Genomic DNA, 24,839 nt, shown 5'->3' on the forward strand with positions numbered 1-24,839 from the left:
TAAAGTATAATGTATTTTAACCACTTAATCTAAATAAGAATTTATATTTTAATATTATATAAATAAAAAATCAAATAAGTATGAAAAATGAGCATATAACGGCAAAGGCCAATCCATCGCTAAAAAGATAAATACAAGGGCCGTTGCTGAGAATGCAGTGAAACGGTGCCGTATTGGGCCCATAAAGCCCAGCACCGTCCCAAACACAGATTCATGTCGTCCTCGGGTTTTACACTCTCATCGCCCACATAAAACTCATGCTTTAGTAGCCCTGTTTTCCTGCCTTAACGCCCATACAAAACCCTAAACCCTGACTAAACTCCTCCTCCTCCAAACTCATCCTTTCAGAACCTTTTCTGCTCCCTCATTGTTATACTTTCTTCGTCTCTCCTTGTGTCTCATTAAACTGTAACTCTACTAGATTACAACCATGCATCGGTTTGCCTCTGGCCTCGCCTCCAAAGCCAGGTAGCTCTCTCTTTCTCTCACACATACAATTTCTGGGTTTGGCAAAACAGCAAGCTTTGATTGTTTCCAAAACGGGGTCTTTTATCAATTCTTTTTTCTAATTATTTGTCCCTCTATTTTACTAGGTTGGCTAAGAACAGTACTCAGCAGGTGATTTTTATATCGTTTTATTCAGTCTTTTTTCCCTGATCTAATTGTGTTAATCTTAATGTAATTGCTGTTTTGTAAATTGAATGTAATATTTTCTTTTCCTTATATATTTTGGGTGGATGGTTAGATTGGTAGTAGATTGGCTTGGAGCAGAAATTATGCAGCTAAAGACATCAAATTTGGCGTTGAAGCTCGTGCTTTGATGCTTAAAGGTGTTGAGGATCTTGCTGATGCTGTTAAAGTGACTATGGGGCCTAAAGTAAGTAACTTTATCGCTCATTGACTGAGAATTTTTGTTTTGCTTGTATTTATTCAAGGGTAACAGCAGTTTTTAAGAAGTATTACTAGCAATTATTTGACATTGAGTTTTTCTGATTGAGATATTGTTGTGTTAAATGTTTATTCTGTCATTTTTATTGGAAAAGTTCACAAATTTATATATACCTTTTACTTTTTTTTTTCTTTTTTTTTTTTGAGGAAGAAAGAGGAGTGAGCTGGTTGACTTATTCTCCTTATGTTTATATACGTTCTTGCATGTTTAACTTCTACAGGGGCGCAATGTAGTTTTGGAGCAAAGTTGGGGAGACCCCAAAGTGACAAAAGATGGTGTTACTGTTGCAAAGAGCATTGAATTCCATGACAAGGTGAAGAATATTGGTGCTAGCCTTGTCAAGCAGGTTGCAAATGCTACAAATGATGTGGCAGGCGATGGTGAGGGTTTCATATATTAAATTGTAGCTTTGTAAGAATAACTTAATTCCTTTACATAGTTGGGGATAATGGTTGAACTATTTAATGATGGGTAGTTACTGATATGAAATATTTTATACGTGTTTGCAGGTACCACATGTGCAACAATCCTCACACGTGCAATATTTGCTGAAGGGTGCAAGTCTGTGGCAGCTGGAATGAATGCCATGGACCTAAGACGTGGAATTTCAATGGCAGTTGATGCTGTTATTACAAACTTGAAGAGCAGAGCCAGGATGATCAGCACATCTGAAGAAATAGCACAGGTTGGCGTTATTCTCAAATATTGTTTTTGGTTTAGCAATGTGAGAGATGAACTTGTTGAGAACAAAATGCAATAGATAGATGGATAATTTTCAAGTAATCTGAAAATATGAAGGAATAGCATGTAGTTATTTTCAAGTTAATTAATCATTCTATTATATGGCATTTGTGAAAAAGGTTGGAACTATATCAGCAAATGGAGAAAGAGAGATCGGCGAGCTGATAGCCAAGGCAATGGAGAAAGTTGGCAAAGAGGGTGTGATCACCATCTCTGTAAGATGCTTTTGACTTCAATTTTTCCCTAATTTTTATTTTTGTCAATGCTTATATTATTAGGAGCATTTAGTTGCTCTGGGAAATTACCTGGCAACCTCTGTTTCTTACTTTTTGGAATTTAAGCTGAAACCTGAGTTTATGTTGTTTGACTTCTGCATGTTCTTTCTTCTCGCTGGATGTTGCTTGGCACTCCTTTTTTTTGACTGAAGCAAGTTTTATGTTCCATTCAGATTTCTAGCAACATCTTAACTTATAGTCCTCTCAAAACCATTTCAGGATGGGAAAACATTGTACAATGAGTTAGAGGTCGTTGAGGGAATGAAGCTTGACAGAGGCTACATATCTCCTTATTTTATCACTAACACAAAAAACCAAAAATGTGTAAGCGCTACATAATTTACAAAGAATGATGCCTTTTTATGATATTCATATGGTTAACTTGTGATTGTTGTTTCACATCACACATTATCTCTATGGTTGTTGTCAGGAACTAGAAGATCCCCTCATTTTGATTCATGAGAAGAAGGTCTCGAATTTACATGCTGTAATCAAAGTTTTGGAATTGGCGCTGAAGGTTAGTTGATTCTTTGTGGATAATGAAAGTTTGTTTAATTTTTATTCAATTATTTTTCCATTTTATTGATTTTAAATAATTTGATAATGCTTCTCAGAAGCAAAGACCTTTGTTGATTGTTGCTGAAGATGTAGAAAGTGAAGCACTAGCAACTCTCATTCTAAACAAGCTTCGTGCTGGAATAAAGGTATCATTTCATTTATACCCTATAAAGCAGTTGTGTTTAAGAGAAGGTAACTCTTGGTCGAAAATATGTGCTTTTCTAATGATATTATGTTTTGAATATGTTGAAGGTCTGTGCCATCAAAGCACCTGGGTTTGGAGAAAATAGGAAGGCCAGTCTGCAAGATCTTGCAATTCTCACAGGTGGTGAGGTAGGTTGTCTTAGTTAATATGGTTTCCAATAGACAGAATCTTTATATGATAAAATGATCCACACTGTTTTCATTTTTTTTCTCGTCTTGTAGGTTATAAGTGAAGAGCTTGGTATGGACCTTGAAAAAGCAGGAGTAGAAGTGCTTGGCTCATGTAAAAAGGTAAGTTTTAGTTGTCTTTATAAGATGATGGTACTCGGCCTAAAATGTATCAGGGGGAAGCTTTGAAGTTGAAAATTTAATTTTAGCCTAGTTGGTAGCTACACCTGTACTGAGGAGGGGGAGGCCATCAATGAGCACAGGAAAGTGGTCAGGATTAAATCTCCTTTCTTGTGGGGTGTTTACTTTATGACTGATTTGTCGGGGATCCAAATTGTAGGTTACAGTATCAAAGGATGACACAATTATTCTTGATGGATTTGGTGACAAAAAGGCAATTGAAGAAAGATGTGAACAGGTTTGCATTGCCCCTTGAGTGCAGGATGTAGATAGTTTATCAGGTCCCAACTTTGTCTGCTGATAAATCCCTTTTTTGACTATTGATCAATGTAACAGTTGAGATCTGCAATTGAAGCGAGCACTTCTGATTATGATAAGGAAAAGTTGCAAGAACGGCTTGCTAAGCTTTCTGGCGGTGTTGCAGTATTGAAGGTTGGTTTTATTTTGACAAAATATCTACCACATTCACAAGCTTTATTTTTTATTTGTTCTGTTGTGCTTAATTGTACATTTGTTTTGATGTAGATTGGTGGAGCTAGTGAAGCTGAAGTTGGCGAAAAGAAAGATAGAGTTACTGATGCTCTGAATGCCACCAAAGCTGCTGTGGAGGAAGGCATTGTACCTGGTAAGCCTAACTTCAGGCACTTCATCTGTCTCTTTCTAAGCACAAGATTTTAATCAGGATCATATGTCTAGGTGGTGGCGTTGCACTTCTTTATGCTTCTAAGGAGCTGGACAAGTTGCAGACTGCAAACTTTGATCAGAAGATTGGCGTCCAGATCATTCAGAATGCTCTTAAGGTTTCCGCCCTGTTTTTCCTCCAATCACTGTACATTATTGCTAATTTTATGGATCTTTTACCCTTTGAAATTCCTATAATTAAAATTCATCTAAAGTTTTCTTGGGGTGCAAAATAACTTACTTAGATGGAGAAGTTAGAGAATTCTTAATGTTTGGAAGCGATTACTTTGTCGTTTTCATTCGATCATATGGTTGACATACCTTGAGTTTGCTTCATTTTACTTTTGATCAAGGAATGTGATACTTGCCCTGTTTTTTTCCTATTTATTTTCTTCCCCACCAACCACTTTAGTTCTCTCTTACAGGAGGCAATACATATATAGACTTGGGACAAGACTGTTTCAGTTTACTCCTTTACAAAATATTATGTTGCATGGAAACTTCTAACCACAGGCGTTTCGGCGTTTCAGAAAAGTTTCCACGTGCCTGTTTCCCCATATAAAATATTGCTTTTCTGTGTAAAATTATATTTTAAGTGTCATTTTCCGTGTTTCTTTGTTTCTGTGTTCTAAGTATGTTAGCCTATATTTGTATGCAGATGCCTGTGCACACCATTGCTGCCAATGCAGGAGTGGAGGGGGCAGTTGTTGTTGGCAAGCTATTGGAGCAGGATAATCCTGACCTTGGATATGATGCAGCCAAAGGTTTGCCATTTCATATGTTGTTCTATAGCCAATGGCGAGAAATAGCATGATTTCATATTTCTTTTTTCAATAATGGTACATTTGTTTTATGAACTTTTTTCCCCCCTTTTTGCATCAGGTGAGTATGTTGATATGGTGAAGGCAGGTATTATTGATCCATTGAAAGTCATTAAAACAGCCTTGATGGATGCTGCGAGGTAAATATAATTCATACTTATAATATCAAGAAGTTCAATTTTAATCTTTAAAACAAGCACTATAACTATGGCTGGTGATGCAGTGTCTCTTCATTGATGACTACAACAGAGGCAGTTGTTTCTGAACTTCCTAAGGATGAGAGTGAAGCTCCGGCCAGCAATCCCATGGCGGGCATGGGTTATTGAGAAAAGCTTTAGACCATGCTATGATTTTGAACTTTTGATACAAATACCAATTTTTTATTTTTATTTTTATTATTTTTTTTTGTGAACCACAAAGTGGAGTCAGAAAGAAGTAACATAACATCTATTCTTATAATCTAGTTCTTGCTATTTTTAAATCCTAATACCAGTGCTGTACAATTAAATTTTGATAATCCAACCATGTGTACTTGTCCAGCTGTGGATCTACCTGCAAAGTTAACAGCTTTAGTTGACAAGAAAACAAAAATTTTTGTTTGCAAATTGCCTAGAATGGAATACAGATTGGAGAATTATAAAATAGTTATAAATAAAAGGCCCACAACATAATCCAAAATCCTTAGATTGATTTGATCTGATAATGAATGACATGTTGCACGTAATATTGTACTGTATGCTGTTGATAATAATTTTCATAGGAAGCATGACACTACGCTCAGAAGCCATTCCTGAAACTTGTTTCACTGTAACTGTATCTCATTGTTGTAGTACGGTTAGATTTCCATGTCTGTCACTTAGTAGTTTTTTTTTTTTTTTTTTTCCAATTCTTAACACACTGTTTAAGGAAACATATTTTTCAGAACTCAATGGAGAAATTGAAATTAAATGGAAAGACAATATATCAAGAAGAAATGTAATTGTTGTAATGTTTGGTAAAATTAGTTGTTAGCTGATTTAGAGCTGTTTGAGTATCTTTTCATGTTAAAAGCTAAACATTATGAGTTAAACTTTTTACTTAAACAAATAGTGTGTAGAAAGTTGTCGCAGAACACAGCTTAACTCTCATTCAAGTCTTGCAAAAGTGATGTGGGATTTTGAAATATCAGCATCCATAGCATGCAAATTACAAGCATAACACATTTTTTTTATATAAAATCATGATAATTTTGTAAAAGCTTAATAATCTATATAGATTGTACTTCAAAAACAATGAGGGATCTCAAAAGATCTGCTGTATAGAATTGAATGTAACATAAAAAATAAAAATTTGCAGCTTTTAACATAGTTATTATTTTAAATTATCAACTATGGGATCATAATATTGGGTATAATTTTAATTTGTCAACTTTCATATTCAACAATTGATTGTTGGATTTGAAACATTCATGCAGAACTGAGAAATCAGCATTTTATTTGAGAGAGGGTTTGAAAGGATAGCTATATATAAATATTTATATATATAATATGGGAAGAGACAACTGAGGAGGGAGACAAGACATTGAGCTTCTATTTTGGTGAGGTGTCTATCCAATGATTGAGTAACCATTCACTGACAGTTTGGTATTAAAAAAAACAAAAATAAGGTATCCAAATTTGCAAGTTGCAACATTTTATCATATCATTTGCACATCTTCTTAACCTCTTCCTCTTTTCGAATACAAAACAATAAGCTACTGCTTGAAGCTTGAAATGGTAAGATGGTGATTTATTGACACACTTTCCTTCTTTCTTCTCCTTTCCTTTCCTTATTTTCCCCATCAATGCTGACAAAACCTGCCCCCACACTTTTATTGTTAGATACCAGGTATGGTTCAATGGTCCAAATAACAGGTGAGAACCCACTCCTCCTCCTGATATATTCTTCTTCCTTAAACCTAAATGCCAGACCTGAAAAAACTTTTTGACATCTTCCCTTTTTTGTACATTGATCCAATCATTTCTTTTTCAGTTGGAAGGAATTGTAAGAGGAAAACAAAATCAAAGAAAATTACTTTTGGTAACGCGTAAAAAAATAAAATGGAACGTGATCAAATGCATTTTTACTATATTGTGTACTTTTTATCTTTTCAATGCGGTAAACAAAAATCAATTTGTGATATCATTTTTTGCAAAAATAAAGATAATGAGATGTTTTTCTCTTTTGTTCTCTTTGATGACCAAATAGTTAGACAAGATCAAAGTTTAATTTCTTGCCTTCATCCTCTTCCTATATTGCCTTTTTTTCTTTCGGTTAATATTTTTTTTTCCCCATATTTTCACACTAGTTTGTTATAGTACACTATTAATTAGTTAGATCTATTTGGCAAAATTCGTTATTCTGGTAATTGTTAGTTATTTTAATAGCATATATCTGTTTGATTAGTTGTAACTGTTTGAGTAACTTTTCATCAAACGCTAAAAATTAAAGTTACAAAAAAGTTAGGGTTTGTTCGACAAAATTAAATGTTTTAGTTGTTGTTAGTTGTTTTAGTAGTATTTAATTAGTTGTTAGCTCTTTGAGTAACTTTTTATAAAACGCTAAAAATTAAACATTACATGAGTTAACTTTTCACAAAATGCTACCTTAATCTCTAAAATCTAATTCAAACACTATGTTATCGAACAATATAAAAAAAATAGCATTTAATATTTAAAAGCTATTTAAAAAGTTAGTGTCGAACACAACCTTAACTTTTTATAAAACGCTACTTTAATTTTTTATAGCGTTACGCATTTTTACCAACTACCTAAAAAAATTGTTAGACAACCATAGTTTACTCATCAATCACTCATTACCTATATTTTAAACATATATGAAAACTCAATATAAAATTTATTTGAGTGCTTGTTAATGATTGTTAATCCTATGATAAGCAACATATATATAGATGTGGTGGTCTGGTCAAGATTTAGTTGGTGCATGGAAAGAAATTGGCAATCAAACATAAGCTACGGTCAAAAACTACATAAATATTAATTTTTTTTTATCTTAATAATCTCATTTAGCATACAACTAATTGAAGATAACTTGCATAAGGTAAGTTGTTTGGAATTACAATACACTCAACTAATTATTGATTGATGATTGCTTTCTTATGACAATACTTCATTTCTTTGCTCCTTTTCAACAAAACACAGTTCTTGTTTCAAAAGGGACAATCTAAAGGATAAGAATTTTAAAAATAATATATATAACCTTGAAATTTATATAATTAACTATCATTATAGATAAGATATGTTTTCACAATTGAGAGTGGTCCAACTATTCCAATTATAGAATATTCTTCATCAAGTAATGCATTGAATTGAAAACTATAAAATATTTTCCACAATTATTTATTCTCATTCATATTGAATTTCATACCTAAAAGAAATAAAATAAGTAAATAGTAGGGTCATTTTCTCAAATGGAGTAAAAAAAAAGTAATGTCCCTAATGGTGTTGTTTCAAAAACATTTATCAAGATGATATGTTATTAAATTGTGAAAGATAAATGTTACAATCCCAATATAAGAAATATTTTCTCAGTCTCAAAATATAAGTCGTTTTGAGTATTTTAAAAAGTAATAAATGATGTTTTATAAATATTACTATTATTTATATTGGATATAATAAATATTTTTATAAGTAATTATTGATTTTGAGATAAAATATAATTTAGTCAATTTACTCTTTGTTTTATTATAATCTAAGAAAATTAATTACTTTCTCGATCTTTATGCAAAAATCTTAAACGATTTATATTTTGGGGACAAAGAAAGTAGTATTTAAATATATAAATAGAAATTGGTTTGAGTAAAAAAGTCTTAAGTCATTTAAGTAGGAGGTTGAGTATTGATTGACTATACTATTTTTAATTTGTCTAATTTATAATAAATTATTAAATAATTAATTATATGCAAAGGGTGAAAAAAGAAAAAAAATAATAATAATTATTGAAATCTATAAATATAATAAGTATTTAGAAATATAACATTAATATTTTTTTCAGATGCGACGACTATTTGGAAATAGAGCGAGTAAACGTTGATCGTTGAAGACATTGGTGGGCTCTTAAATACCGATTGAAGGCAGCAGTTGAGCTGAAGTGAGCTCATGTGGAGTTGGCCCCACCTGGCCATCATTTCACTAATGAAAAGGCAAACCGGTCTCTATGGTGGGTGATTTATAAAATAATAACTATTAATTATTTAGTTCAAACTTATAATAATAATAAAATTTCATGAGGAAGGAAGGAAAGATAAGTGGGACTCAGTCTCGCTTTGAAGGGGAGCCTCAAATGTCGGTTCACCGGCCAACATGGCACGCTATGCCCTTGCCACGTCTGCACGCCTTCCGAAGCAAAACTTAATGACGCGTGCTCTCTTGATTGGTTTCTTTTTTTTTTTTTTAATTTTCTATTGGGCAGCACAAATAATATTCTGCTTCAGGTTTCATCGTACTTGTCTTTAGCTGATCCCAACCGTCAAAGACCTATGTACAATGTACAGTACATATATACGCGTATAATATATGATATATAAAAATAATTGTTTAGACTGAGTGCGTAAATTTGCTGATATTTTTTCATTCATTAGTTGATAATTATTTTAAAGACAGTTATTGTTTACACATTAAAATATAATTTAACAATAAATTTAAATTTAAATTTCTGCGCTCTGCAAAAAAAACACGTCATCCTATCACTTCACATTCTTACAAAAAGACGCGATTGACTGTTTCAGACAAGTTAAACTAGGAGCCTGACGTCGTAGCCAAAGAGTTACCAAAATTAGATGCAGTGTTGTTGTCAACCTGTACTCAGAAAGCGATTACTCAATATTTCTTAATAATGTTTTCTCTCTCTTTTAAAAGTCATTTAAAATTTTTATATAAAAATTAATAAAATAATTAATTCTCTTATATTATGATAAAATCAAGGATAATTTGACCAAACGATTCTTTATATCAAAATCAATAGTTGTGAAAATATTTATTATATCCAATGTAAATAAGGGTAATATTAAAAAAATATCATTTATTATTTCTTTAAAATACTCAAAACGACTTATATTTTAAGGACAAAAACTGAAAAAAAGACTTATATTTTGAAAAAGAAGGAGTATGAGTTTAGTGACTTCAATGAATTTTGAGTAATTATATTTTTCAATAACTTGTTAAGGATTTAATCAATAAAATTTAGTTGTAATTATAGTTAATCACTAAACATATTTTTCCAATTATTATTATTATTATTTTGTGACGAAGAATGAACAAAAGAAGGTTCCTAAAAGTAGAACCAGATTGACTGAATGTTCACCAATATGTGAACTACAAAATGTTGACCCCAAAATCATCAACTTTATAAAAAAAAGTTAATGAGTTGGCAATTAAAAATTCTTAAGATACATACATACATATATATGCACTATATATATATATATATATATATATTTATTTATTTATTTAAAAAAAAAATGCACTAAAAATAACTTTGCTAAAACATGTAAAAGAGTGAGCACAGGAGAATAATATCTCCTCAAAATCAATGGCAAATATTTGATGCTCCAATGTTGAGGGACAATGCATATGTTGGATAAGGGAATAATGTTTCTTCTCTACACCATCCAACTGCCTCGACCCACCTTCAATGGATTCATTTCAACAAATATTAGGCAATTTGCCCTTTTGATTTTGCAATTAATGTATTTATATGTGATAAATGGTTCTCTTTTATCTTTATGCTTTTTGTTAATTATTCAAAATGAAAGTAGAGTTTAGAGATTATTAAATTAAAACACACACAAGCTATCTTCATATAATATTGTGATAAAAGCATACAAAATCCCTAATACCGGTATAAAATTTTACAAACAAATTATCTCTTAAGCTATCCATATAACGTGACTCGTTGTGAAATGCAATATAATATAATCAAAATATATTTATGCATTTTAATTTTTATTACATTATCTTACGTATATGACTCACTAAACATAACATTAATGCAACACCGATAATAATTAAACTTTAAAATTTGAATTTAAGGAAATCCTAAATCTAACATGAATAAAAATTAAACTTAACTAAAAAAATCATTGAATTTCCAAACCTCAACATTATTCATTTGAATTAAGCGAATGAGCTATTACTGTAGTTAACGTGTTACGACATTTTATGTTTCTTTCATTTAAAAAGATGTTTTTGCTTAGTAAAAACAAAATCATATACAAATTTTCATGTTAAAAAAAAAAAAAATTATCCATTAAAAAAAATAGAAGATGATCTCATTTTTTCAAAGAATTAAGAAGTGAGCGGACTCGAATTTAAATCATCTATACCATAAAAATTCTAATTAATTTAGTAAGTTTGAGGACCAAAAAAGAAAAAGAAATAGAGATATGGCGCGTGCTTTCCAATGCCTCGAAACGAGAGTATGGATAGGTTATTGATAATATCATATCTAAAGCGCGAATTAGCCAAAAATTAAACTAATCAAGAGGCCGTTTACCGTTAATTGTCATTATCTACTTAATACCAAATCTCACATGCATACAATCAATCAATCAATTAATTAATGACCAGTCGCTCAAAATAGGGAAAGTGTAGTGCTTTTGAAAAAAATAATAATACAAGTAGGGGTGAGTTGCAATCATTTATCAGTATTAAACAATATTAAAGTTAAACAGCTATCATTATCCACAATTTTGTTTAAAGATTCGTCAAAGATTCCACTTTTTTATCAAGATTTTGCAACATCAGACTAACCTGAGCATAATAAATTAAATTATAAGCAACTAATTATAAATTAATTAACTAAATTCTCTAATAATAATACCACACACCAAACATCCCATGCAAATCATATTATTATTATTGTCTTATACCTTAATGGCTCTTATTACCCATAAGAGTGGAAGTAATAGTGTTCTTTTTATTCATTTGGAGTTCAATCAACGAAAGATAACCGGACTGGGTATGAGTATGTTTGTCGATATTAGCCGTTAGCTTTTATCAGATAATTGGTTATATGATAGTTTAAATTATAATTATTTTTTAGTGATTATGATAATTAATAAATTAAAAAATATGGATTTATAAAATTTACCAATATTCGAAAAATATTTTATTCTCTAAAAAATGATTTAATTTTCTTTTAATCAGAAAAATATTTTCCATTGACTTATTTTTTTAAACACCCCAAACAATGAACAATTGTGAAAAATATTTTCTTACAAATTATTTTACGGAATCAAATGAAGCCTAACATAGCATAGTACAGCAAGGGTAGAGAGTATAGACCACGTATAGTACGTCAGATGTATATTTTCCGTATAACAAAAGAGAGGATCATCTGAAGTTTTGTATTCCTAGGACTTTATCAGAAGCTACTACTGAATTTTCTGAATACTGATTTTTATGTCACGTATATATATTGGTACTTGCAAGTTTTGGGCCCCACACAACTGCAATTTGTCTGCAAACAAACACTGATCTTAACAGCAAATTTGGCTTCTATATAAATACTATATGTTTTATTCAATAAATCATAACCTTAACAGCAGCCATTAAAAAATTAAAAAATTAAATGTATTTCTAATTAGACCATATTGCAAGCTCACTCTATTCCCAAATAAACTTTACCTCCAACTTTAGAATTTAAAATTTAAAACCACTGTTAATTGAATGCCATCCTGGATTTAAATTCGAATTATTCTCCTATATAAATAGATTAGTACTGCAAGATGAAAATAAATATAAATGGATTAAAAATTTTAATTTAAAATAAATGTAATTTTATTAATTTAAAAAACTATTTAAAAAATAATTGTCTTCGATAATTAGTATAATATATAAATATCGTGATTAAAATTTATCCAGACCTAATTATGAGCTCACTCTATAAATAAAATAGATGAATATAGAGATTTTATAATAATTATTTATATTTTTTTTAATAAGTAGTTAAAAATATTTTTATTTTAAATTTTTATTAATTTTATAAATCAAATTTAGATAAATTATTCTCTGCACTGCAATTTTCCACCAAAATGAAACATGTTCTCACATTTATTGCATATAATATATATATATATATATCTTTCCAAGTTATGGCGACATACATAAATATAAACCAATAAACAAAAAATAACAAAAAAAGAGGATGCATTGCATTTGAGTTGAGTACATACTGTCAAAAATCCACTTCGTCCTTTTCCTTCACATTATTCGGAGGGAGGGAGGGAGGGAGGGACCTTATCTTTGGGGCTGCCTGCAAGTTGACATTAACACAAAACGCAAACAAACAGCCAACAACAGAAAATCTTCTGAAACCTAAAAATTTTAAAACCAAAAATTTGCCCATCTTTTTCTCCATTTCCAATCACTCTGATTTCCACCACACAAGCGGAGTTTTCTTGAGTTAAGAGAAAGCAATAGCTAAATCGGTTGCGGTGTTCGAGCTACAGGTGTTGCTTTGGTATGTGAAAAACTGTGACAATTGTCTCCTTTTTCTTATATGCGCGCTAAAATACGGTTTTTCACCTGTCATGGCACCACCAATCTTTTCTCTCTGAGTTTAGTCGGTTCAGATTTTTACAGGTAATTAAGTTATGCATGTATATTCAACTTCTCTGCTAGCTTTTTTTGAATATACCTTTATTTTTCTCAGCTAACATGTTTATCTCTTTGCTTTTCTTTCACCTTTTAGCTTAATTTCTCTCTCTAAAATGAATCACTATGTTCCCGATTTCGAAATGGATGAAGACTGCGCTATCCCTACGTCTTCAACCTTCACACGCCCTAAAAAGTCAATCACGTAACCATCTCCATCTCTATATCTTTATTTCATTTATGGAAATAATTAATTTTTTTTTAATTTAATTAATTGAGTTTTTTTTTTCAAAAAAAAAAAAAAATGATAGGTCGGAGGATGAGATCATGGAACTGCTATGGCAGAACGGGCAAGTTGTTGTTCAGAGCCAAACACAAATGTCTCTGAAGAAATTGCCGCACTCTAAATACGACGACGCAGTACTTCCTGTTGAAGCATCAAATACGCGAGAGATCCGATCGACGCAGGAACACCACCAACAGCAACAGCATCTTTTTATGCAAGAAGACGAGATGGCCTCTTGGCTTCATTATCCACTTAATGATACAAATTTTGATCAAGATTTCTGTGCTGATCTCCTTTATCCTTCCGCCGCATGTGTCACTTCCACTACTACCAATACTAGCGCTGCTCCCGCCCGTTCAATTCAAAATCCAGAGTCTAGACCGCCGCCGCCGCCGATATCTGCTGCGACAGCTACTGCTACGGCGCCGAGACCTCCGATACCGCCTACTAGGAGGACGGAGGCGGTGCATAACTTTGCTTACTTCTCCAAGCATAGAGCGAGAGGCGGCGTGTTAGAACCAGGACCGTCCAATTTACGACATGCTGTAAGGGAATCGACTGTTGTGGACTCCAGTGATACACCAGCGATGCCGTCTGAGTCTAGGGTTTCAGAGGCGGCGGTAGCTAGAAATACTGCCGGTGTATCAAGTGGTGATAATGGTTGCGGGACCATGAGTGGCGCTGCAGCAGCGGGTACATCATCACGTGCAGGTGGAGGTAACAATAGGGAGATGATGACGTGTGAAATTACTGTGACTTCATCTCCCGGCGGCTCCAGTGCGAGTGCCGAACCACCATCACAAAAGCCGGCGACGGAGGACCGGAAGCGGAAGGGAAGGGAGGAGGAAACGGAGTATCACAGCGAGGTGAGTCCAGGTTAATTTTACTGAGTTGAAAGTAACAACCCATTTTGGCGTGTTTGTGTTTTTGTTGTTCTTGGCTATCGTGCGCAGCAAGAGTGACGTTGGTAAACGTGAGCACCATCCTCGTGTGGTATTTTTATTTATGATATTTTAAATCTTTAGTAATTTTTAAATAATTGGAAGGAAAAGGAAAAAAAAAAAAAAGAAAAGCTTTCGGTGCTTGCTAATAGAATTTTGGTGGTGTATGAATAATGTTGGGAAGTGTTGTGGCTTTCACTATTGTGTCCGCACATGTGGTTAAAATGTTTGTGGTGGTGAGGTGAGAGTAGCAAAACGCATTTTTTATCCGATGGATTTGATAGAAAATGATGGAGGATTGCAGTGTGTACTGCTGCACAAAGAATCCACACATGTTTTTTGGGAAATCCGATTGACGGCGCGTGTCACGGAGACTGATGATTTTCTTGTCCCGTTACATGGGGGTAACCATTATTGCTAGAATTAGAAATCCTCTTATCTACGACTATTATTTTTATGGTCACTATAAATTCTTAAATATGCTATGTCTAAAAAAATTTTTATCAATGGAAGATTTTTGCAGAGATTTTGTTTGTAAGAATTTCTGTCCTTCATCACTTCATTTATGATTTATGGTATATTATTATTAACTAATAATAAAATCAGGCTTTGTTATTTTTTTTTTTACATACTGATTCTATGGAGGTTGGAGTAATCATAGATGTTATTTATGCAAGTATTATGGGATTTACGTTTGACCTTCCAACTTTGAACTCTAGCTAGTCAAGAAGGTTAGACCTCAATCGGGCAAAATTACCTCATGTTGCAGGTGATATGCAATAGGATTTGAGTTTTAAAATATGTGTAGGTAGATGATTTATATGGTCATCCTAGCTGCAGAATTATTAATTTTGTTTGTGCTTCAGCAACACTAGAAGAGGCGACAAGGCCAATAAATTATGTTAGGCAAAAGACAGCTTGCATTCAGAGAGATATTACATTATGCTGTTAATTGAGGTGCAAAAATCATGTACCAGTGTACATTGTAATAATTCCTACATAAACAATTCTAGTTATATCTGTATAATTTCCTGTTTCTTCCTATTGTCACAGGATGTTGAGTTTGAATCTGCTGATGCAAAGAAACAAGTTCGTGGATCAACATCTACCAAGAGATCTCGAGCTGCAGAAGTTCACAACTTGTCGGAAAGGGTTTGTACTTATAGTATGTTGCAAAACAGTTGATAAACTAGTGTATTTTCGAGTGGTAAGCACCCCTAATAATATTACATTCTAATAGAGGCGGAGAGACAGGATAAATGAAAAGATGAGGGCTTTACAAGAGCTTATACCTCGATGCAACAAGGTCCTTTATATTTCTGTTTTTAGTAGGCATAAGGTTCTATTCAGCTTTTTTATTTATTTTTTATTTTTTTTTCTTTTTCTTCTTATTTTTTTCCTTGCCCTTGAATTGCTTATTTTCTGTTCGCAGTCAGACAAAGCTTCTATGTTGGATGAGGCAATTGAATACTTGAAATCACTTCAGTTGCAAGTACAGGTAAATATTTCCTGTTTTATGTTCTGTGGTTTTCTCGAGTGCAGTTTGATATAACTTCGTCTCTGATAAAACTAATGGAATCTGAATTAATTGTTCATACTGAACTCCGGAGTTTATCCTAATTCCTCACTGTTAGTTTATTTTACATGCCTTGACAGTCTTGAATGCTATATACAATGATGAATTTAGCTTTTTACATTAAGAATGTTTATTTCTCCTCTATCCACCGAATGCATAATGAGAATTTAAGGTGTCACTATGATGTGATTCCTAGCAATTAAACTAGTGAAAGTTATACGTTTTTGCTAAACCTCAACTACTTTTGATCTCAATATTGTTCTGTTTTATAATTTTTTGATGTTCACTTGCTCTATGGAAAATGACTGGCTTTGTAATTTGAGTTTCTTTTAATGGGTGATGATCTAGAGGAATGTTCAATTCAGCATCTATGATTGTGGCTGTGGAATTTTTTTTTAATGGAGGGATTGGGGAGAAAGGGCCCACAATGGGAGGATAATTTTACAAATCGGGAATCGAATGTCTTAGTTGGATATTTTTCCAGTTAGCAAGTCCTCTACTATTCACTGAAGACTGCCTAACGATCAGCCGATCCCAGGGCTTCTATTATGCATGATGTCACAGTTCGATGAAAAATTTGATTGATTAAATTTTACAAGGAGTCGTGCAATAGTAAAAAACTTGAGTTCAAAGCCACAAGAATGCAGGTTTAAGTTTTGAGAGTAGCCATGTAAATCTTAACACACAATTGGTGATGGTGTAGAGCCGCCTCCAAATTGTTCCTTTTTGGGTCCATGCTATTCGGGTAATTGATTTTGCCTTTAGAACTGTCCATTTGTGTTTGAGAAGCAACTTCAGTGTATATGACACTAACCCACTGTCTGGGCAACATCAAGTTCTAATCTGGAGAATGGATTGGTGTCTTCACATAATTACTTCCCATAATTAAGATGCTTCCTTCCATCAATTATGAATTATTAATATACATTATGTAAAAGTATGATGTTCTAGTTTTTTACCTAGCCCACTCTAACCATAGCACTTTCCTTTTCCTTGGTTTGAAGTACCTTTTAATCTCTCAGACTCTTGAGTTTTTTATATGTAAATCTGTGCATGCTATGCTCATGTACGTTTGAGAAATGAAATTTTCATTTTATGCATCATTATCTATGACAAAATTAGATTGTAATTAATTTTTACAGATGATGTCCATGGGATGCAGCATGGTCCCGATGATGTTCTCAGGCATCCAGCAGTATATGCCACCATTGGGGATGGGAATGGGAATGGGCATGGGCATGGACTTGGGCATGAATCGGCCTATGATGCCATTCCCCAATGTGCTAGCCGGTGCACCCTTGCCAACACCAACTGCAGCTGCTCATTTGGGTCCAAGGTTCCCTATGCCAGCTTTTCATATGCCTCCTGTCCCTACCCCAGGCCCTGATCCATCCAGAATTCAAGCAGCCAACCAGTCAGATCCCATGCTAAGTGCTATAAGCGCACAGACTTCGCACCAACCAGGAGTCCCAAGTTTTGCTGATCCTTATCAGCAATACCTTGGTCTCCAGCAGATGCAAATGCCAGTTTCACAGGTTTTTACATTTTTAATCTCCTCATTTTACATCCAAACAAAAGCTTTAATGTGTTGTCTTTATGAAACTCAGACACCCTTGTAGTGCATCCTGTTGCTATTTGGTGGGGAATCCACACTTGTGCGTGCAAGTGTACACAAATAAATTTTCTCATGTGTGCACATACATTCAGAGAACAAGTATATTTCCCATTTTGTCTGTCATCTTTGATGTATTAAATTTCCTGCTAGCAAATATTTTAGAGTTGTTAATTTTTTCAGGGCTTAGCTTGTTTACTTAAAACTTAGAAGGGCTTGCTATACTTGCGCTGATTTTTTAAAACTTTCAAAGGTTTTTCCATATATCTTGATTTGTTATATGTATAGCCTGTTTAGGATTGTTACACACGCCTGCTCAATTTAGTTCGATCCTCCAAATCATCTGTCTTTTTTGAAGTTAATTAATATTGGTTAAACTTGCTCATATCCACAGAACCAAGTAATGACCCGGCCAAGTACAAGCAAGCCAGGTACCAATCAAGGACCTGAGAATGTTGATAATCACCAGTCAGGTAGACTGCTTTGTCTCATATCCTCACACTCAATTTTGTAGAGCTTTTGTTGGTCACAACTCACAAAAATGCGGTGGTTTGGTTTAAAAAGATGAACAGAGTCTAGAAATATGTCAATTAGTGACGCACAGGATACTGCTCTTTGCTTTTGACCTAATGTTATGAACTGTGACCATTGATAAAAAGCTTTACTAGTCCAACTCTATACTGTAGTTGGTGGATACATGCAACATATGAAAATTTGGACATATGTATGTTGATTCTGACTAATTAGTAGTTGTTCGTCGCCATGACCGAGTCAAAAGAACATTGGTAGGAACAGTTAGAAGAGTGTTCTGTGGTTCTCTTTTTTATGTAGTGGAAATATGACGAAAGGAAAAACTAAAGTCAAGTTCTTCACCTGGCTGTTATCTTTTTACCCCAAACTGGACTGAAGAAAGTGGAAGAAATAGTTTAAATGGGCATTGATGTATTTTACAAGTGAACATCCATTCATCTCAATGATGGTTTTTCAACATTTTCCTGCTTTTCATTTCATCCCTTCTAGTTTTAGCTATTGAAAACCATATTTTTCATTTGTTCTACTTCTTAATCTTTCTTTTTTTTTTTTCTTTTTCTTTTTTTTTTTTTTTTTGAGGAAACTTCTTAATCCATTTAAGTTTGTTTTATTGTATTATTTCGTCATACCATTCAAAGCTTCATTGCAAAAGACTTGATAGTCACATGCACAAATTTCAGATTTTCTAACAATAGTTGTAACATAAAGTTCTTCAGAACCTTTGTCCACTTCCAAGTTGATTGACTATAAAAATTGCATTCTGAAAAAATAATATAATCTACACAATCCAACTCTTAGTGATTTTCTAAATGTTCTCCAATGGAATAGCTCACTCTTATTTTTTCTGGATGGTATTCTACAGGGACATAATATGCCAATATTAGAATATATAGTTAGCAGAGATTTACAACTGCAGCACTTAGTGGTATAGTTGTGCTGGCCTCTTAGAACAGTGGCACATTGTTGTATCGCAGTTTCATCCAAAGATTGCTCGTATACTGCCCGTGCTGAAAAATATTTATGTCGATGATGGAGCCTCAGCTTTGCTTTCATGCTGAGAGTTTTTGGCATCTCTCTTGTGAAAAGCTCTGCCTACTAAGTTTTGTAGTGTAAGAGAAGCAACATCCCAAAGCAGCTTTTGCAACTGTCTAAAATACAACAATAACACAGCTAACATGTAATTATTTATACCTCCTTTTTTTTTTTTTTTTTTTTTCTGTGTATTCTGGTTCTAGTCATCTGTTTCGTTTTATTTTTTTTATTAAAATTATTTTTTATTCAAACAAGTGAAAGTGGTTAAACGATAGAACTTGATGAATATAAAAATGTGAACATTAACCTTTCTTGAGTTCAGGCCGGAGAATATTGATTGATGCTAATTGGCTAATCAATTATTACGTGTTTTTGCCAATGTTTTGTTGTCAAGTTGAAAGAGACAATATTTTGTCCTTTCAGATTCTTGCTATAGTCGTCCCTAACCTTTCACTTTCAGTGCACTCGTTGGAGTAATTAGAAGAGCACTTTGGTTATATTATTCTTTTCCAAGTCAAAAAATGAATTATCAACTTGAGCCATACAGAAATTAAAAAAAAAAAAAAAAAAAAAAAAAAAAGGAAATGTTATGCGGGTCAATATTAGAATATTTCCTACAACTTTAAAACATCATGGTTTGTATGAACAATGCGATCATCCAGAATAGATTTAGTGCGATTATCGACAAAAAGAACAAGAAATACTGATTCCGTAATATTTTCTTTTCTATCTCACAATGATTCAACTTGCTATGAGACAGTTTTAAGACTGTAGACTGTTGACTGGCAGCAACGACTCCAGAAGAATGACAGCTAGACTGAAGTAGACGGCACAAAGTCCCTGCCTAAACCTGTTCTGCAATATTAAATGCAACCGCCAACTCTTTCCTGTGTCTATTACTGATTGCAGTTAATAGTAGATAACATCTGACAGCAAAGGAAGTGTGAGAAATTGATTACAAATATTGAACACAGAAAAATCTTTTCTCAGTAACAAATTTATTTATCATAAGCATTTACAATTATGATGGCAGCTCGGGAATAATACAACACTAAAGTACCTTGTCAGTGAAGATGCGGAATGCCTCGACCCCCATAGCTTTTTCAAGTTCCTAGCCCGAGAAAACTACAGATTTTAGAAGGGTTTCTTCCTCTTGTTTAAGTTATAAGTAAGATTATTAGAATACATACACTTTCTGGATCTGCAGCAGAATCAATGCTACGTATAAGTTTCCTGAGACTTTCATCCCTCAAAGCGCTTTGAATTTCACTGGAAGAAGCTGTGCATCAAAGGAACATTTACATTTATTTCTTCTGAAAGTAGATATGGGCATTAATTGCTTCTAGATGTTAAAATAACAGGACCAATTAAGGCTTTTTTTCAGTTAGTTAGCTTTTTTTATTTTTGATTTCTGAGGAAGTCCTTCCTAATTTCTATTTCTCTACAAATGAAATTTAACAGTAAGGATGTGTACTAAAGAACATGTAAATCTAACTTCACATCAGATTTAGAAAAAAAGAAAAGCTACCACAACAAAGAATTCAAAGTTTCATAAGCAGCTATCCTTTTTAGTTTTTTAGAACTTGTTCTTGTCCTCTCAGATGCTAGTTGCTTTATCTTATGAAACTTGAGAAAAAGCAAAATAAGCGCGACAGCTCATATTGGATACATAGCAACTTTTTTGTTGAGGACCACATTAGACTCGCAGCCCTCAACACAGATCAACCACTACTAACAGAGATTGGACAATAGATCCACTGCTTCTAGACATATGTTCCACAGTTAAAGGGCTATGGTCCTGAGTTTGGATCTAGATATGGATATATAGAGATTGGACAATAAATCCACTGCTTCTGGACATATGCTCCACAGTTAAAGTGTTATGGTCCCAAGTTTTGATGTAGACATGGATCTATTCCATTGAATTTAAAGATAGAATTAGGACTTCTTAAGAGACAATCCTACAATCTCTTAAAGCTCGTTTGAGAGAACTCTTATCTATTGAGTTTTAGGAACTCAAACCTTTGTTTATATGCTGCTTCAGCAACTGAAATCAATGCTAATACTAGTAACTGCCTACTATAATAAAGAAATTGCTTAACCACCACCCACTCATAAAGAAACTGATTCGCACCTTCTTAGCAACACATAATAAAAACAGAACAGTAGAATACTATACAATACCACCTTGTATACCGCACCATCTTAACATAAACCTATTCTCTATTCATCTAACCAGAAGACTGTAAGCTAAAAAAGGCATGCTAACTGAAAGAAGATTAATCTGCAATACGTGTGAAGCCAACTCGCACTTCTAATAATCCAAATAATTGTTATAGATCAAAAAACTCTAAAGAAGACTGAATAAGAAGAATTAAAGTAGATGCCAATGGGCAATGGTCAATTGTGTTGAACACAACATTTTTACTACCAACAATCTAATGAATAGATAGACCAACAAGAATGAATAATTCAACAAAGCTGAAAGCTATTAAGCAATTACACTTCCACAACAATAGTAGGAGACCAAGACCAATAAGAGAGACCATTGTGTATTTAAGGGCATTCCTAGAGCAAACATTCCCACGTTGATAGGGTTGGGGGAGGTGTCTATTTTATATAGCTTCACCCACTCATCACCCCAACCTCTTTTTCCTAAGAGAGGACCTTACGCTTAACAAGAAGCAACATCACCATCATGCTAAGGCTTGCCCTGAGGAGAGTCCCCTTAAGGATATTGAGGTTAAGAAAAGGCTCCATGAAAAAAGATGGGCCATCATACATACCAATATGTTAAGCACCTCTTGTTATTATAAATTATTGCAATCCCTCTCAAGTGTGCAGTGTGATTCCCAAAATAGCCTATTACTCGCACTCATTCTTATTCATTAATAAACTACCAAAATCATATGTACTTCACTGCATATACTATTATTCTATTTGAAACAATGTTGGTAGTTAAGTTGCACAGTATTCGGGTTGAACACCTAGTAAGATAAGAGAGCTTAGTTTGAACACCCTCTCTCTCTCTCTCTCTCTCTCTCTCTCTCTCTCTAACATGGATCATGACTAACAGCTTGATTCTCTTTTACTCCGTAGGGAAGTGGTTCCTATATCTTTCTGGAGCGTTCTTCCATTAAGCATATTCTTATGCTGAGACTAATACATGCTCTTCAAGAAGCATAAATCCTTGCAGACCAGTTCTACAAGCTTTCTGCTTTTATCTACAAAATCATGCTCGACAATCAAAAAGTTCGACCTTTTCATTTGTTTTACTAATCTAGGCAGGGGTGGAGCTAAGACAATTATATTCGATGAGCCAAATGAATTTTTTTTAACTTTTACAGGGCCAAATATAATTTTTCTATATTTTGAGGGATTAAAACATTATCTTCAGAAGAAAACTTTTTTTGTTTTTAATTTTTTTTTGGGGGGTGGGGGGGGTGGGGGTGGGGGGAGGGGGTGGGGGCGCCAGGGCCCCTCAGGCCCCAAGGGAACTGCGCCCCTGAATCTAGGCATCAATATAAATACTTGCAATATTTACTCTGTAGTCTCTTCATATTGCTCATAACACAACACAATCCAGAAGAGGGAAAAAGGAAGGTCATCGTGCAATAAAAAATCTTCTTTAAAATGGGTGTGGAAGTAAGTGCATTTCTGTTCTATTGCAGAAAACAGAATAAAGGAATTTTTGAAAAAAAAAAACATAAAAAAAAGAACCATTTCAGGTACTACCTTCAAGCTTGTCGCAAGACCTCACCTATAGATTCTAGTTGTGGTTTTAGCAGCACCTCACTTGCATCATCAACAATTAATGGCCTTCGTATAGGCAGCTTAGGATCAGCAGCTGACAAATATGAAACAAATGCATGCAATTACTAAAGTTCAAGAAAAATATTATTGAATTAAATCCAATGCAATTAGAATACCGAGCATGAACAAGTGCAAGTCAATGCAATCTCTTTCTTTGACTAAAAGCAAACTGATAGTCATTCAATTCCCTTAAAATTATCACACAAGCAAAGCAGTGAATATTTGTGGCTTTGTGCACCCATGTAACAGCATGTGAGGAGAAAGTAAGGAGAAAGAAGATATTCACTTAATTACACAAATAAAGATAGGATAATGACAAATTAAAACATCTAATAATTACAATATATATCAAACAAAGCGTATTAAATTATTGATTAACATTTTACTGAGTAATAAAATTCTTACTTGATTTTTCCTCTGCAGAGACAGTGCTTGACTTTTCCTCCTTAGGTTCCGGCTTAGCACAAGGGATTTCTGCATAATTCATTTACGCCATTTACACCTTAATCAGTTTATATTCCAGATAGCAAGTTGCTAACATCGCAAGTACAATGCATATTACAGGATATACCATTAGTGAACTTTACCTAGAAACCAGATTGTAAATGGTCTGAAAGTACACACACAAACCATCTATGATTTCTTCCCCTTTATCAATCTCATTAGCCATTCTTTATATGTAGATTATCATCTCAAAACTTAATACTAAACAATCACTGCCATTTAGAAAGCTTAACTTATTGCTTTCATCTCTCTCAATAACAATAATCAATAAAAACCAAATAATTCATATATTAACTTATTGTAATAATTGTAAAATATAAAATGGGCAAACATTCTGATTAGTAATCGAAAAGAAAATACCTTTGTGTTTCTTGAAGCAGCCCAGAGAGCAACTGCAAGGAAGGAGACAAAGGCAAATAAACTAAACAGAGAGAAGAAATAGAAGCAACTAAAGATGAATTTGTGAAAGTTTGAGGTGTGGTTACTATGGAGCCAAACATGAGGGGCACTTGTACTTAGATTGAGCTTCATTGCAGACTTGACATTTTCTAGCACCCATTTAACCTGTTTCGGCTGTAAAACCCTAAATCCCACTGCTAAAAGAAGGAGATAGCAATGGCGGAAGTTAGATGATACGTCGAATTTGTATACAACGTCGAGTACTATTAGACCGTCCTAGCGATTTTGCTCTTCTTTTCTTTCTGGAATTTTAATTTTTGATCGTTGCTTGGAACGGCAACAACGGTAGACAGTTGGGTTTTGTTTTTTTTTTTTTTTTTAGGGCGGAGCAAAATATAAGTAATCGGCAATTAAAATCTTGTAAAACTCAACTAATATTACTATTTTAAATTTTTTACATCTAAATTGTATTTCAAAAATTTTGGTCCAAAAATAATCTGATGGTTTAAAAATTCAGTTAATTCTTTTTAGATTTTGAATATTGACATAGGAGGACGGAACAAAATTACCCGTTAAATATCAAATTATGAATCTCAAAAAATAAAATAAAAAAATAAAATTATGCACTTACCAATTATCACTATAAGTGCCACTCTAGTACCAATACTTAAACTTGACTTGGAAAATTTTTTTTATTGAGATTTCACATTATTCAAATATTGTTTAGTTAGGGAAATAAGTGCTAAGAGTATTTAAATAATACCAAGATTTTTATATTTTTTTAAATACAAAAAAAATTAAATGTTATGATGCAGCGAAGTCATTAACATAGAATCTAACTTCACGTTTTCTTTCTTCTTCCATCTCTTATTGGACAATTTTCAATTTGTAATGTTCAAGTCATTCTTTTCAGTAGATTTCAATCGACATTTCTT

At 33.3% G+C, this 24,839-nt stretch overlaps 3 protein-coding genes across 6 annotated transcripts; 2 read left to right on the plus strand and 1 right to left on the minus strand.

Annotated features, from left to right (window-relative positions):
- The first annotated feature begins 238 nt into the window (after nt 1-238).
- On the plus strand, nt 239-5,064 carry LOC105644437 (chaperonin CPN60-2, mitochondrial). The gene is made up of 18 exons (XM_012229783.4): nt 239-468; nt 594-618; nt 746-877; nt 1,170-1,329; nt 1,459-1,634; nt 1,810-1,905; nt 2,185-2,289; nt 2,396-2,482; nt 2,580-2,669; nt 2,776-2,856; nt 2,950-3,018; nt 3,236-3,313; nt 3,412-3,507; nt 3,601-3,700; nt 3,772-3,875; nt 4,415-4,520; nt 4,639-4,717; nt 4,801-5,064. The coding sequence occupies exons 1-18, from the start codon at nt 431-433 to the stop codon at nt 4,901-4,903; spliced, it is 1,725 nt and encodes a 574-aa protein (XP_012085173.1). The 5' UTR covers nt 239-430; the 3' UTR covers nt 4,904-5,064.
- Nucleotides 5,065-12,839: 7,775 nt separating this feature from the next.
- Nucleotides 12,840-19,509, plus strand: LOC105644435 (transcription factor PIF1). Of its 4 annotated transcripts, none has more exons than XM_089719725.1 (9): nt 12,842-13,198; nt 13,308-13,415; nt 13,522-14,362; nt 15,491-15,589; nt 15,678-15,776; nt 15,870-15,935; nt 17,156-17,548; nt 18,020-18,098; nt 19,019-19,509. In XM_089719725.1, exons 1-9 carry the CDS (start codon nt 13,116-13,118, stop codon nt 19,024-19,026), a joined length of 1,776 nt encoding a protein of 591 aa, XP_089575851.1. In that variant the 5' UTR covers nt 12,842-13,115; the 3' UTR covers nt 19,027-19,509. The 4 variants fall into 4 exon arrangements, with proteins under 4 accessions (XP_089575853.1, XP_089575854.1, XP_089575851.1 ...); XM_089719726.1 differs by having other exon boundaries at nt 12,843-13,198; nt 15,678-15,743; XM_089719727.1 differs by lacking the exons at nt 18,020-18,098; nt 19,019-19,509 and having other exon boundaries at nt 12,840-13,198; nt 17,176-17,542.
- A 266-nt stretch (nt 19,510-19,775) lies between these two features.
- On the minus strand, nt 19,776-24,295 carry LOC105644434 (HIT-type Zinc finger family protein). Its single transcript, XM_012229780.4, has 7 exons — nt 23,991-24,295; nt 23,866-23,897; nt 23,407-23,475; nt 22,949-23,035; nt 20,379-20,467; nt 20,249-20,299; nt 19,776-20,114 (listed from the first exon to the last, which is right to left on the minus strand). The coding sequence occupies exons 1-7, from the start codon at nt 24,062-24,064 to the stop codon at nt 20,085-20,087; spliced, it is 432 nt and encodes a 143-aa protein (XP_012085170.1). The 5' UTR covers nt 24,065-24,295; the 3' UTR covers nt 19,776-20,084.
- Nucleotides 24,296-24,839: the final 544 nt, after the last annotated feature.

This window comes from Jatropha curcas, chromosome 3 (genome assembly GCF_041381405.1).
Source record: "Jatropha curcas cultivar XTBG-Jc1 chromosome 3, XTBG_Jcur_1.0, whole genome shotgun sequence".
NCBI lineage: Eukaryota > Viridiplantae > Streptophyta > Magnoliopsida > Malpighiales > Euphorbiaceae > Jatropha > Jatropha curcas.

Bases quoted from the DNA above. Each gene is read 5' to 3' on its own strand.
- LOC105644435 (XM_089719725.1), top strand. From the start codon at position 13,116: ATGCGCGCTAAAATACGGTTTTTCACCTGTCATGGCACCACCAATCTT. The intron at 13,416-13,521 runs GTAACCATCTCC...AAAAAATGATAG, and splicing joins CGCCCTAAAAAGTCAATCAC to GTCGGAGGATGAGATCATGG. The intron at 17,549-18,019 runs GTTTTTACATTT...TCATATCCACAG, and splicing joins TGCAAATGCCAGTTTCACAG to AACCAAGTAATGACCCGGCC.
- LOC105644434 (XM_012229780.4), bottom strand. From the start codon at position 24,064: ATGGGTGCTAGAAAATGTCAAGTCTGCAATGAAGCTCAATCTAAGTAC. The intron at 23,476-23,865 runs GTATTTTCTTTT...TGAATTATGCAG, and splicing joins CTGCTTCAAGAAACACAAAG to AAATCCCTTGTGCTAAGCCG. The intron at 20,300-20,378 runs GTATGTATTCTA...TTCTCGGGCTAG, and splicing joins CTGCTGCAGATCCAGAAAGT to GAACTTGAAAAAGCTATGGG.
- LOC105644437 (XM_012229783.4), top strand. From the start codon at position 431: ATGCATCGGTTTGCCTCTGGCCTCGCCTCCAAAGCCAG. The intron at 1,906-2,184 runs GTAAGATGCTTT...AAACCATTTCAG, and splicing joins AGGGTGTGATCACCATCTCT to GATGGGAAAACATTGTACAA. The intron at 2,290-2,395 runs GTAAGCGCTACA...GGTTGTTGTCAG, and splicing joins ACACAAAAAACCAAAAATGT to GAACTAGAAGATCCCCTCAT.